At 43.8% G+C, this 14,872-nt stretch overlaps 1 protein-coding gene across 1 annotated transcript; it reads right to left on the bottom strand.

The window, feature by feature from the left end:
• Positions 1-7,139: 7,139 nt before the first annotated feature.
• On the bottom strand, positions 7,140-8,790 carry SHISA3 (shisa family member 3). The gene is made up of 2 exons (XM_074155152.1): positions 8,502-8,790; positions 7,140-7,591 (listed from the first exon to the last, which is right to left on the bottom strand). The coding sequence occupies exons 1-2, from the start codon at positions 8,788-8,790 to the stop codon at positions 7,140-7,142; spliced, it is 741 nt and encodes a 246-aa protein (XP_074011253.1).
• Positions 8,791-14,872: the final 6,082 nt, after the last annotated feature.

Genomic DNA, 14,872 nt, shown 5'->3' with positions numbered 1-14,872 from the left:
TGAAAAATTTACACGATCTCTTACTCTTCCTGTGAAATAAAATTGTCTCACCATTGTAATACAGTGTGTGGAAAATAACACGCAGTACATCCCCAGTTTAACTATCTTAAGAAGGAAGCAAGCAACTGAAACAGCTCAAAGATTGCACATTTAGACTGTAATTTAAGGTTTTAAAGATAGTCTTATCACAGCATTTCATCCTTACATCTTTACAGAATTTGAAGTGGTATTTCACAAAGTGCATTTTTCGTTTTTATTACTTCTGATGTGTTTTTCTCCTGTCTCTGTACTTTTTCTGGTAATTAGCGGTTAGAAGAGACCACTTCTTGGAAATAGCGAAAAAGACAGTGTGGCAATTCTAACTGTGTTTTTTGGTTGCTCATACAATTCCATTTTAAAATGTAAGATGATCTTATCTACATGTGCCCATTTTTACATCAGGTCAAGTATACAGTATGCACTTTATTTTCATGTTGAGTACACAGTAATATAATCTATGACCATCCTGTTAGTACATCGTATCTTTGTTAAAATAAGGGGATCATGCAGATGTTTGTTTAAAGAAAAAACAGTTTAGGCACAAATTCTCATAACAATGCCTCTGGTCTTATTGTTTGAAAATTCAAATTTGTATCAAATACAGAACTCACATGGACTTTTCTGCCTGCTTTGTGTGCACTGCATAACAATTGCAAGTTAGTATTAAAAATTTCCATCAAAAAGTGGCACCAGTGCCACTTAGAAATTGGATATCTTATATAAATACTGTTGCTTGATTATTTTTAAATATATACATATATATATAAATGATTCAAAAGAGTAAGTAACAGGAAACAAATTTTAACAACCTATTGATAATTTGTATTTGGAATTTTTTCTTGCCATTTCCTAATTTTACACTTATTTTTGCAAAGCAGTTTCAACAGATTTATACTTAGTCATCATTCTATTTGTATAAAATGATAAATAAAATATTTTGAAATGCTAAGAGATAGCTGAAGATTCCTATATATCCACATGCATCCATAAAATTCACCGTGTTACAAAGATGCGCGTCAGGTGTCTTAAGACTTCTTTTGTTACATTTAAACCCATCTTGAATGATGAGTAATTAGGGATGCGTGTTAAATTTAAAGCAAAGTTTTTTTTTCCCTTTTTTTCTTGTGTATTGTGTAAAAGCACTTGTGGTTCTGATGAATTTATCATTCTGTCTGCATGAGACAATATTCCTAAGTGTTCGAGGCAATGCATGGTGGTTGCTGTTCCCTGTTTTTTAATGCCTTCGTTAAAAGTCTGCTCATAATATATGGAGAAGCTATCACTATGTACGCAAATGAGTTTGTCAGTTCAACTTTCTTGGCACTGGATGTTTTCACTGGTGACAAAACTCAACAAATGAGTTTCTCCTTCCCCTCCCACCCACCAACCCCCCAGCCCTCGCTCCCCCAGTTTCCTCGCTGTTAACCAATAGATCTTTATTAAACAAAGGAATATTTTAGCATTCCAAACCTGGTCCCTGCTTATGCAAACCGTTCCTCGCGTAGGCTTCAGCCGGACTGTTTGTGAGTACAAGGACTACTCATCCGAGCGGTGATGTGCAAAGTTGGGCACTTCGGAGAGGTGATACTTTAACTTCAATGAAAGCATTTCCGTGTAGAGAGTGATTTGTAATTGCAAAGCTGTGACCAGAACAAGTTTTGGGTTTTGTTTTTTTTTTAAATCATATTTTATGGTGTTTCTTTATTGTAGAATAGAAGCCATAAATGCATTAATATTGTTTTTCTACTTGGACGTAATTTTTCATTAAGATTTTCAGTGTTTGATATGTGTGAACCGCTGCAGAAAGCGGTCAGTCTGTAACAGCAAAATTTGCATTCAAGGTGAAGTGAGGTTTTACAGCTCCACTAAGCCATTACTGCTGAAACTGTCGTGGAAATTATGAAGCTGCATGAATGAAGACTTTTTGACTCGGTGTTTATGGTAGTTTCTCAGGTTTAGTTTTAACTGGATGTTAAATGCACTGTGTTTTATAAATAGTTCTTCTCTTTTAGTAACACTTTCAGTTCCATGCAGTGTTACATGTCATTTGGCATTTGGTGAATGTGCATGTTTTGAACTGCAAATTTTAAATGTTTTGTCTTTTAATTGTTAAAAAATGAATAAACTTTGCCATTAAATGAAGAAGCTTGGCTGAATTGATTGGTCGCAAACGCTAGGGGTTGCGTTCAAGGGAAAACATGTCTCATCACTCCTGGTTTTGAATTCTTTAAAGTGGGACATATCAGAAGTAGCATTTCACAAATACCAAAGAATTCTTGATATTAAGGTAAACTGAAAAAGCAGAAAATTATTTTAAGGTTTTTTTTTCCGATGTCTTTTTCAGTTCTCATGTGAAGTCCAGAAAAAGTTATTTAAAAAAAAAAAAAAAGGAGGGGGGGGGGGGAGCACGGGAGTCTGCAATTTAGCGATTAGCGGCAACACACTCTGGTGCTGATACCATATTTTGAAAGAGAAATATGCAGTACAAGAACGGTAAAGCGAGAATAAGGAAACATCAACTCCTTTCTCATAGAACAGTGATAAATACCGTATCCTTTGGGTATGATACGAGCGGGTATTTCTTTCCCCTACCAGTGCCCACCCACTGAATAAAAATCAGTCTATCCAAACCTAAACGGAGTTTTGTTTGTAGACAGGTGACAGATTCTTTATGTACGCACTAGACAATGAATTTATTTTGTAAGCTTTGTATCCTGTCAGGGCAGGTTTGATAATAGATGCATCTTTCACGCTGTTAGCTGCGTGATACCCAGTCTTCAGTGGCAGAGCTGGTTTAAGGAGGTTCCACCTCATGGTCTGTCACCGCCTCTATTCCGCTGGCAGTCACCAGGCCATTGAAAAAATTTGGATTCTAGTCCAGTTTATAATGATCCCAGCTCCCTTTCAAATCCTTTCCCTCCTTTCTTATGGCAAATGTTGGTTTTAAGCTAAATTATTTCACCCCCCTGATTTACACCACAGCCCCCTGAATTTGCGAAAGTCGTAGGTGGAGAGAATAAAAAGAACACAAAGGCGTTTCTTCTGCTTTTGCTAATGAAGGTGGCATATCATGGAATTACAGCCTCGGTGTAATTGTGAAGGAAAAATTGTTTACGTGAGTGTTGTGGAGCAGCAGCCCCCTCAAAAGCAGCAGCTCTGTTCAGAGGATCAAGTCCACAGAAAAACAGCGCCGAAAATTGACTCCGTCCCCTTAACGTTACTGTCAAGCTGTAACTCAGCAGTAGCGACAAGCTAATTTTGAAACTGTCACTTCTTTTTTTTTTTTTTAATATTCCAGTGGGATTAGTATTAGAAATAACCCATGCATTTGCGTAGCCAATACGCCCTACCGCTTACCGAGTTTCAAATAAAATCCTTCAGACGTCCCTGCAGGTACACGTCATGTTTTTCTTAGCGCTGAAGAGTTTCTATGCACTTTGGAGATGCAGGCTTAAGAAACCCAAAATGTAGACATACAAAACAAATGGCTGATCTAATTCGTGTCACTATTACTCTTTGCCCAAGGAAGGGTTGGGTTTCAGACATGCCTTTACCCGTTAATGGCAATGAAAGCATTTTGTGCGTGTGGTGTGTGAATGACAATAATCAATTTGCTGTGATTTTTGTTTCATTTCGATTTATTTTACGTTGATGTCACTCTGTTAAAGTGAGTATGAACCAACTCTAGTATTTCAAAATAAATAGTGACGCCTACCGTGGTAAGAAAGAAGCACGGCAGTAAAGCAAGCACTGTGTACACGTTACTTCTGATAGCAAGCCATTTCTTTTGGTTCAAGTGTACATCCAGCCCTTCAAACCGTTCCATCAGTCATTGAAACGGGGTATCAGAATGCCACTTGTGTTCTGCCTGCAAGTTTGGGGAAAATGTCTATTTTCTGTAAAACACAGAAGCATCCAGTGTCGCTAGGTCCTTTTCTGTAGGCAGGGAATTCAGGGTTCTCACCTGCACCCAGCATCCGCCTGCGTTGGAAACGCCCGGCACAGGCAACGAGCATGTCAGTCGGTGGGCTTCTATTCTGGCCACCTCCCGCCCCCTCCCTTCAGCTGTACAGGTCACTGCCAGGGTGGCTACGTGAACTATAATTTATAGATTCTTCTTAACTTACAGATTCTCGTCTGTCTGTTGGCAGATGGTGCGTAACCCCCACCTCACCTGCTTTACAGGTCACCCACCACAGCTGGTTTAACTCCCCCTGATCTTTCCCAGCCTTAGACACGAGCCCACCGCCCCCATCTGCAGGATTTGTCACGCTCTGTGGCCACCCATCTGCGCGGCGCTTCGCACTCTATAATAAACTCACTGACTTCTCCAAGTCTGATTCAGTGGAATTATTCCTGCGTGTCCAGTTCTTCCAGCATTTTATGAGGTCAAACCTGTTACGCAGCATCAAGGGAGGAAAGGCAGTAGCTGGGAGGGCTCTTCCCCACCAGGCTCAGTTTCACGCTACAGGGCAAACTCCACAGCCTTTACTTTAGGCTGAATAATCACTAAAATCTGTAAGCCTACACGCAAGTGTCGCAAAAACCCACCCCTGTGCTAAAACATTAATAAATCTGCCTGTCGAGCCCGCTGAGACCATGGCGGTGGGGCAGCCTGGCCCAGCCAGGGTACGCCCCCAAACGCTAATGGGCAATAACTGAGCCCACCTCGTGGCTTCCCGGGGTACAGCCCATCTCGGAGAAAAACACTGAATTTCAGCGACCCACCGCCTGCGTCAGTGCCTCTGATGACTAACCACTCTTTAAAGGAATGTAAAATTGCACCTTCTTAATCAATCAAGTTTCTGCTTCCAGAAGGATCCGTGTTGCCTTGGTTTACTAGATTTCTACTAATTGAAGACTTCTACTTGTAAAAAATACAGTTTAACTGTTTCACTATCAGTTTCTGCTTTATACAGAAATGATCAGCAGATCTCGATGTTTCCAAACCGGTATCTGTTGTAATATTAAATGATTTTTCCAAAAATTTACTTGATGAACAGTCCCGTGTTTCCTATCCATTCCAAATGTGCAGTGAAAGAGTCCTGAGAAACACCATCAAAGGTGGGCAAAAATTTACCCACCCCCTTCCTTGAAGATTGTTTCTTAAAAATTGCAAGGCAAAACACTTTACCTTTCAAGTAATTTCCCAAGTACTCAAAATCTACTTTTTAGATTTTGATCAAACATACACTCCTGTGTATCGTTATTTTAGTTTGTAATTAACAAGTACAACATTCAAGCTAAAACCTGTTACTTCAAACATCACTGTATACAACTCAAGTGGTCCTTCTGCTTAGAAACCACATTTCCAATAGTAGTATGTATTGGATTGTAACGTTAACTATGCAATATAAAATATATTAAAAGGGTTATTTCAAAACTTTTTTTTCATAAATGCTAAGATACTGTTTGATAGATACTTGCCAAGAAAAAAAATTGTATTTGACTCTTGAGGAAGAATCAACGGGGCTTTTCTAAAACCCAGAGCAGTTATACTGTCATTCAGAAGTGCTGTAATTTTAACACGCACCGCTACACTAGCACTGGAGAAATAGGTCAGCTATAATGTACTTCTTTAACAGATCCTATAGACGGGGAGTTTGGGGCTGATAAAATAGGACAGTTCAGCCTCTGATATTGCAGATTCTGACACGCAGAATGACTTCGTTTGTTCACAAAAATAAGTATACAGAGAAGCCCTTTGATGGCTGCGTTTTTTCGTGTGTATTTTCCATTTGCTTGCTGCATGTGTTTGGTTTAGATGCGTTTTTTTTTCTTCTTCCATTTGGTTTGTTGGTTTACTTGGGTGAAGGAATGTAGGAGGGCAAACAAAATTTATTCCTAGGGCAGGATGTTTTAAATTAAAATACCCAACTAATCAGTGTAGGTTTTACCACATTTTTACCACAGTTGCATATAAAAGACATTAATTGATCTGTTAGTTTGCTATACATTCAGAATTTTATATTATATTAAATCTGCACAACAGGTGCACAGTAAAAGATGTAAATCATTTACAAAAGCAAAATTAACTATTTTTAACAGGAAAAAACAGAGTATAGTTACACCATCAAAATGAAAACTTGCTCATCCAACACTATCTGTACGGAGACATACAGATGACACAACATTTCAAACACACAGTTTATTGGTATTCGTGTGTGTGTGTGACTACTAAATAATTAGTCTTGTCAATGCTGTAAATACATTTTAAATTACAAGCTTGTCTTTACATTTTATACACGGCTAATTTTACAAATAGAACTTTACCATCAGTTTGTCCAACTTAACACGTTGCTGAGCAAAAAGCCAACAATAAATACTTCCTTCTGAAATATGCTTTAATATAACGCCAGTTTTAGAATTTTATGCGGAGAAATTATTAGTGATATTGCTGAATACATTCTGCTTTTCTCATAGATAATTATTTGGCTGCTTGGGATTGGCATGTTTTCAACTAGCATAATTAGTACTAGTTTTACCTATGGTAGTTAAAGTTTACTAATAGAAATACGCAGCGTAAGTTCAGGTATATTATGTGTACTTTAAAAACCCCACACATTTTGATATCTATAGTAAAATGCTTCCTCCTATTTCCATTGCTCACGGAAGTGGGAAGCAGTCAGCTGTTTTCGGGATCCACAAACTCTTCTCTTCAGTTTAGCTCCTCTCTTACTTCTCAGGCTTATTGCTGCTTTATAGAACTAGACTGGTTATTATCAGTGGGACGCAGCCACCGTTTGTTAACTAAATTAACAGCTAAGTTAATAGCACTTAGGGTTAAAATGTCATTTATAATGCCGTGAAATGAGTAATTTTATCCCAAAACAGTTTTTCTACTTGTCTCTGAACACGTTCTGCGCAGATTAGACCGAACCATAAGAGCAGTCACTTTTTAGAGCAACTAAGTTTGGAGTATTTTACAATTCATTCGTAAGTGTGATCCAAGTTTGGGAAATGAGGTCCCAAACGAGACCTTGCACTTTTCAAGGGCAACTCACCCACGGGAACGGTTCTGACTTCTGCAGCCCCAGAGCGTGTCGGGGTGACACCCAGCAGCAGCTTCCCAAGGCCCCGTTACTTCTCGGCAACTCCTTTCAGCTCTGACTAAAATCGGAGCAGCTTTTCCCAGCGAGGGCAGGCTCTGGCTGGAGAGGATACCCAAAGTACGGCGGCGACACCAGAAATCCCGACGGCTGGGTCAGGTGGACGGCGTGGGCTGCCTGGAAGCAGCCAGATGTGTACGGCGGAGGCGGCGATGCCACCAGGCACCCTGGCTCTGCCCGGGGAAAGGAGAACCTGCGAACCGAGCCGCCGGTCGAACTGGAGCTCGTGGCGGTACTGGACTGCCTCGACGGCGTCCTGAAGCTCGTCGAGGCCAGGATCATGGGAAGAGTCTCGGTCTGATAGCTCCGCAGAGAAAACCGTATTGGCTGCGAGGGTTGTTTAGGTCTTAAACATGTGCAACAATAAACGGCTACCAGAGAGCCCACGATAATGAAAGCAATAAATATTGATCCAACAATGAGGAATGGGACGTAGATCGGTTCTGGGAGAGGAAAGAATAAGAAAAGCCACGCGCGTTAGCCTACTAAGTGACAGCTCTGCTGCGTAGAAATGCACTCCACAGAGATTACGAAGCCCCACACCGTTTCTTTCAGTCCCACGGACACACTCAGCTGCTCAGAAGACAGAGCTTCCGACCATTATCCTCAGAACAAAATTAAAGTTTAAACCCTGCACATACCAGCCAAAATTTCCTTCTGCTGACAGTTTTAATAGTTATCAATGGTAAAAGCTGTCTACACCGCGTCCCGTTTGCTGGTTCCAGTTAGGTTTTGCTCTGGAATCACCCTCCTCTCCCCCTCCCTCACCCCCCAAAACTGTTGGGTTTGTCCAACGTAACAGCATGAATCTGACGGCAAAGCTCAAATGCTGCAGATGCTGTTAATCCGCTTTCGCTCCTAAGGTGGAAAATAAGGGCAAAACGTGTGACTTGGGACACTAGTCTCCCTCTGCGCTGCCGGATTCCTTTTGTTTGGAAACCCGACGGCCCCTTGCACGCCGGGGTTGCGTCTGCCGAGCACCGGAGCCCGGGCTCACCCCCGGGAAAAAGCAAGCCGAGCAGACACAGCTAAGTTTGCCGATGCAAACTTAAAACACAACCTGCGCCTTCCAGGTAGGACGGTCCCAACCGCTGGCACCCCTCCGGACGGCGGAGTTAACGCCACCGGGCGCATCCCCGCTCTGCCTCCCGCACCCCCGGTGCCTCCCCCCGCTGCGCACCTGGAGCAGCGCCCGCCTCCTGCCCCCCCCCCCCTCCGGGACCAGCCGGGCGGCGCCGGGGAGCCCCGCAAACCGGCCGGGCTGCGCCCGAGGGGATGCTCGGCGGGGAGGGGGGGTCCGGCTACTCGCCCGCCCCGGGACCCGCGGGGGTGGGGGGGGCGCCGGGCACTCACGGGCGGTGACTCCCGGGTCCGGGGGCTCCCGGTCGTTGGTGCAGCCGCCCTGCTCCAGGCGGGCCTCGGCGGCGGCGCAGCAGTAGCGCAGGGCGCAGGAGCCGCAGCAGATGGTGGCGGCCGCCGTGTCGAAGCCCTCGGGGCACTGGAAGCCCTCGTGGTAGCCGCCCTGCCCGTCCACCCAGCCGTGGCAATACTCGCCGCCGCCGGGCTGGCCGCCGCCGCCGCCGCCCAGTAGCCCCAGCAGGAGCCAGCGCAGCAGCAGCGTTCGCCGCCGCCGCCCCGCCATCGCCCCGCCGCCGCCGGCCCGCTGCCCGCCCGCCCCGCCGGGGCAGGCAGGGGGCGGCCCCGGGAGCGATGCGGGGCCTCCAGCGCCGCGCCCGGGGGTGGGGGGCAGCTCCCCCCCCCGCAGCCGCGCCCCCGCGGGGCCGCCCCCGGCCTCACCTGCCGCCCCCCGGCCCCGCCGCTCCGCTGCCGTCGGGGCTTCGTTCCCCCCCCGCCGCCGTCCCGCGGGTCGCTACCCGCCCCCTGTCCCGTTCCGTGCGGCTGGGCCAGTCCCCGTGAGTCCCGGGGACGAGCCTGGAGGGAGCGAGGGCTGCGGCCAGGTCAGCGTGTGCTTTTCGCGGGGTGGGGGAAGAGGCTGCAGCCTCTCGGGGGCTCAGCCCCTCTGCAAAGTCGGCTGCGCTGATATGTGGGCATCTTCCATCCCGAAATATGCCCCCTGCCTTACCCGTAGCCCGGCGCCCCAAAGCAGAAGGGCTTCTGGCATTAGCACTTCATTAAAGCAGCCCTGCGCTTCTAAGAGTTAAAAAAACACAAGCACAGCGTATGATTTATTACGAGGAGTCTTTGCTTTTTAACCTGTTTCCTTTCCTCGATACTTTTTACGCGCAAAGACATAGCAGTATATCCCCAGAAGATTTATGGCCTCTTTTAGTCAAACACCAGGCCCCGTCACCTTTATTTTCCAAAGGGAGAGGGCTAGTGTGGGGCTGGGGAGGAGGGACACATCTGTTCATATGAGCGTCTGATCCTTTTTCTGCTGGAAGAATAATAGCAAGTCACCAAGCATCAGGAAAACCACAAAAGGAACTGCTTATTCATTTATTCTTGAGAAAAAAAAAAAAAATATTTTAAATGAACCGAGCAGATTTGGACTTCTGGTTCAAGCAAAGAAACATTTCTTTAAATGATGTGTCCCCTGTGTGCTATCTAAGAGGCACTCCTGCTTTAACAGTAAAAGTGCTTACAAAACTTATATTAAAGTTGGGCTGAACTAAAGAATTCATTTTTACTGCATCTGAAACTTCCTGCCATCATTTACCGCTGGGGTATGAATATGTATATCGGAGTCTGACCACTTGTCAAACATTTTGAATGCCCGTGTCACTAATTTCCAAAGTTGGCAGGTTCAGTGAAACAAAAGGAACAAAGTGTGCTGTGTACCAGCAATAAAACTGGGCGCCCAGAACCATCTATCAAGACCTTAGACTTCTGGCCAACCCCTAAATACAGTCCACAAGTACAATTATTTGTGTTTGTTTTTCTTTTAACTAATCCATTCTCTCTTTTTTTTTCCCCTCTGACCCACTTTTTTTCTGTTTTGATTTCTTTAAATATACCCAGAACTACCAGATAGGAAAAGCAAATTTAAAAAATTGCATAAATGCAAAATAGTTTTCGTGGCTATTTAACAGGTGTAGGTATAGAAATGACAAAATTGGATCTTAGAGAAAAAAAATGGATTTCGAACGTGAAGATGTGATGCCTTGTCTTCTTCTGCATTTTCATTTTGAAATGATGATGTGAATTAAACTTGTACCAGCTGTCCTGACTCTGAGTTCCTAGTTTTTATAGGCCAATGTTAAATATTAATATAGTTTTGCATTTACTTCACTGTGGTTTTAGAGCAAACATAACCTCCATGGAATGTTTTAAAATGTATGGCTTTCAAAGGCCTAATCCAGCTTCCAGGAAGGTCAAAAGGAATCTCGTTGTTGACCAGGATGAGGCTTGGAGCAGAGCAGGAGCTCAGTAAAGTCTGCATGGTATGTTTAGCTGTCCTCAGGTGCAGAGGACAGAGAGGCAAGGGACCCCTCCTGTCAGATTTGCAGGAACGCCACATTTGGTAGGAATTGCTGAGTAAATGTGTTCATAAGAATGATGATTTTGCTAATTAAATCACCAGCTTCCCCCCCAAAAAGAAGAGGTCTGAAAAAAATCTTTCTGAGATATATGTATTTTCGATGTTAAGCTCCTGCAAGAACTGCAGAGACATTCTTCTAGGGGGAGAAAGCAGGGGGAAATCCACAGGCATCAGCAAGATTTTGACCTGGGTTTATTTCTCCTGTGTTGCATCTCTAGAGCTTGGATCATTAGTAAAAGGTTTGTCTTTGTGCCCCACTTTAGGCAGAGGGGGGACACTCTGCTCCCCTCATGTGCAATCCGATGGCAGCTGTACAGGGTCTTCATCAAACAGGCACAATCACCCTTCTCTTTATTTGAATTCCAAATCGCCCCATCCTGAAAGAAAAATCCCGTTAAGGTCTTAAGTATTTGCTTGAAAGTGCATGTGTGGGTGGTTTATTTTTGTGTGGATAAGTGGCATTTCAATCACTCGAGTGGATTTATCTCACTTGTGCCAAATAAAAATCAGAGGCAGATTTCGGTAGTGCTCTTGCACACACAGCGAACCTTGAAAGTCTGAAGATACATGAGCAGTTTTCCTATGAACTGCTGAGGTCCTGACTGCCTTCTTTGGGCTTATTTTTTGCTTTCTCTGAAATATCAGTGCCATTTACAGAATGTAATGTGACGTTGGTGGAGATGAACCAGGCTGTTCTGATCCAGAGAGACAAAAACCTTTGCTCTGCTCCCCTTCTGTAAAGGTTGCATCTGTGCAACCACATCCTTAAAGAATCTGAGATGCTAGCAGACTCATTTGCATCTATTTATGTCATTGACTTTAAACTAAACCCACAAATAATTAAGAACACAGGAAAAAAGTGTCATGCAGACGTGCAGAAGGTGAACATCCTTCATCTGCAGTTAGAGGACATCAGGTGGCCCTGAGTACCTCACGTCTAGACTGTTTTTTCTTGGGTAAGTTCCTGCAAAGTACCCATGCTGACTTTGCTTATTATTTATTCTTAGTGAAGCCTACCAGCTTCCAGGTGATGTGTCATCATTAATTTTGAATGGAAAAACACTGGTTTTAAAAGCTCACATAGCTATTGCTCTAACTGCGGTTGTTTATAAAGCTTAGCATTAAAACTAATGAAGGTGAGATTAGTCATATAACAGGCAGACAAGATAATTTCATTGTAGTTTAAGGTATTATTATTTACTAAGGCTTTCTTACTGTCCCCACAGCAAACCTGTGGGGAGAGCACATTACTACTCATCCGCTTCAGTGCAAGATCAAATAATTTTTCTTAAATGACTTCTGAAATCATTGCATCCATTCACGCAGTAATTACATCACTTCTGCCAAATGGATTGATTGAAAAAAACAGATATGAAAATCTCCTTAAACAGATTCCTACTAATTTTACTACACTCAGTTTTCTGGGTTTGAGTGTTTGGGTGTTTTCTCCTGTTTTCACTATGATACTTTTGGGGTTCCTTTAGCAAGGAACTTTAGCACTTCCTTTAAAGCAAGTCAGTGACTCATGCAGCTCCAGCATGAGAGCCAATTGTATTACTACTTCAGGTGGGCACTACCAATGTTAGTAAAGCCCTGGGGCTTTGGCTTGGCTACTGGAGTCCAAGCAGAGACTGGATCTTCCAAACACTCCTAAGTAATGTCACACTTGTCTTGACTAGGGTAATAATAGATAGGCTCAGCTCATATCTTGTTTGAGGTAACCATCAGGATTGGTCATTTCACCCTGCTTCTTCATTAAATATTGTCTTGTATTTCAAAGAACATAAAGGCTAAATTGAGTTACCAGCTTCTAAAAACAGCCTGGTACAAGCAGATTTCCCTTTAAAAATAAAAAACAATTACCATCGAAATTGCAAACCCTTTAGCTACGTGTGTTGCTTCATTAAGCACATAAGGACTGTGTTGAATAAAACCCTGTACACTGCTCTCTAAAACTATATCCTTATTCTTGGCTGCTTGTTGAGAAAACCCTTCCTGCAACTGCCTTGCTGGGAAAGCCACCTGCCAGGCCACAAGCATCCCTGTCACCTGCCAGGCCACAAGCATCCTTGTCACCTGCCAGGCCAGGCCACACGCATCCCTGTCACCTGCCAGGCCACACACGTTTCCAGCCTGGGACGGCTGGCAGGAACGCCGGGATGTGCCTCAGCCTCAACCTCTCACCACGTCTCCGCTCCTCCTCTGGCTGCAGAGCCCCATCCCATCGCCTGCGTCAGCAAATTAAGGCAGACCTGTGAAAGCCATGGAGCATGTTGTGGTTGGTTGAATCAAGGGGAAACGTGCTGCTGCTTCTTTCTTGCTTCTTTTTCAGCATTCTTTCCTATCTGGGAGGGAGGGATCATTCTGGACTGTTTTGGGTTAGGAGCTGCAGGCTGACAGTCAACTTGTTGTGATTTATCTCTGAATAAATATTTCTAATATGATTTATGATTTATTTCTGAATAAATATTTCTGTGATTTGAGCAGTGCTGCTTTTTTTTTCACCCGAGTCAGGAATGTCACCATGTTCTCTGAAGTGTCTCAGGAATACTTGAGGGGTAAGGTTATGTGGGCCAACTATTAAAAGCAGCATCATATACCCTTGCCCACAAATAACCCATTGAGAAAGCCAGTTACAGCTTTTGGAGAAAAATGTAGGAGTCAGGCTACCTCAGCCTAACGACCATCAAAGTAAGCGAGATTAGTCAAGCTATAAATGCCTCAGGGCTCACTGAAGAAGTAGGATGTTGGGTTACTGGTATCTTGCTATGTATATAGGCATATCGCAGTAACATTCCCTAATCTGAAATCTGTAGCACCCCTGGGCAGAGGAGTTAGGTTCAGACTTCAGAAATCATTATTCTTCTTCTAAGGTATCAAGAGCATAAGATATTTTCAAGGCAGCGATGCAGCCAGCCCTGCTCAGGGGACATATTATCCCACCCACCTCCCATTTATCCTTTAGGAGATCGCTTTTGCTTTATACTTGAGGTCTATAGAGACCATGTCATGAAAGACGAAGAGATTTCCTTACATACAGTAACTTACGTGCATCAAATCAAAGAATCACAGAATGGTAGGGGTTGGAAGGGACCTTTGGAGATCATCTAGATCATCCAACCCCCTGCCAAAGCAGGGTCACCTAGAGCAGGCTGGACAGGATCACGTCCAGGTGGGTTTTGAATATCTCCAGAGAAGAAAACTCCCCACCCTCTCTGGGCAGCCTGTTCCAGTGCTCTGCCACCCTCAAAGTAAAGTTTTTACTCATCCTGAGGTGGAATTTCCTGTGTTCCAGTTTGTGCCCATTGCCCCTTGTCCTGTTGCTGGGCTCCACTGAAAAGAGTCTGACCCCATCCTCTTGACACCCACCCTTTAGATATTGATAAGCATTGATGAGGTCCCCTCTCAGTCTTCTCTTCTCCAGGCTAAAGAGACCTAGGTCTCTCAGCCTTTCCTCGTAAGAGAGGTGCTCCATTCCCTTGATCATCTTGGTAGCCTCCACTGGACTCTCTACAGCAGTTCTTCGAACTGGGAGGCCCAGAACTGGACACAGTGCTCCAGATGCATCCTCATCAGGGCAGAGTAGAGGGGGGGGATGACCTCTTGAACATATCTCTTGTATACAACCATAGTGGTGCTCTCTACTCTCTGTCTCAGCACCCAGGAGCATATAGAGCTGTTAGGAGTAGAAGAGCAAGGAGAGATGTCTAGAAGAGATAGGAACTGGTGATCTTATGCCATGTGCAGTTACCCTTCCTCTACTCCAGCTGCAGCTAAAAATAGCCTGGTTTGTGGCTACCAAGCACAGTTTTCTGAAGAGGTGTTTAATTTGCTTTTAAACCAGAAGTTCCTCTGCTGTTGAATTCAGAAACAAATTCTCCAAGCAACACTTCTTAATGCTGAAAAAAACCCCCGACCAGTAAGTAATTACACCACCAAGAATCCCCAACAGCAACAATCAATAAAATCCTAAAGAAAAAGTCAAAAATAAAGTGTAAAAATGAATGTGTTTTTTTTAATTTCTAACAGATATTTTCAAAGCACTGAACATGGGGAAATGTTTTGACGACCAAAAAAAAAAAGATTGAAAAATGGTCACATCTTGACCACCACTTCCCCTGAAAAATGTTAATTAGCTATAATTTGGTACATAGTTCCTTCTCTGTAACTTGCAGAGAAAGAATGAGTTATTGCTAATAAATAACTATATTCTCTGACAATCTTA

The sequence above is a fragment of the Numenius arquata genome, chromosome 10 (genome assembly GCF_964106895.1).
Source record: "Numenius arquata chromosome 10, bNumArq3.hap1.1, whole genome shotgun sequence".
Taxonomy (NCBI): domain Eukaryota; kingdom Metazoa; phylum Chordata; class Aves; order Charadriiformes; family Scolopacidae; genus Numenius; species Numenius arquata.
The sequence above is the reverse complement of the archived record's forward strand: the minus strand, read 5'-3'. Positions and strand labels throughout refer to the sequence as shown.

Excerpts from the sequence above, each read along its gene's own strand:
- SHISA3 (XM_074155152.1), bottom strand. The coding sequence starts at position 8,790 with ATGGCGGGGCGGCGGCGGCGAACGCTGCTGCTGCGCTGGCTCCTGCTG. Across the intron at positions 7,592-8,501 it reads GGACCCGGGAGTCACCGCCC|AACCGATCTACGTCCCATTC; the intron begins GTGAGTGCCCGG and ends TTCCTCTCCCAG.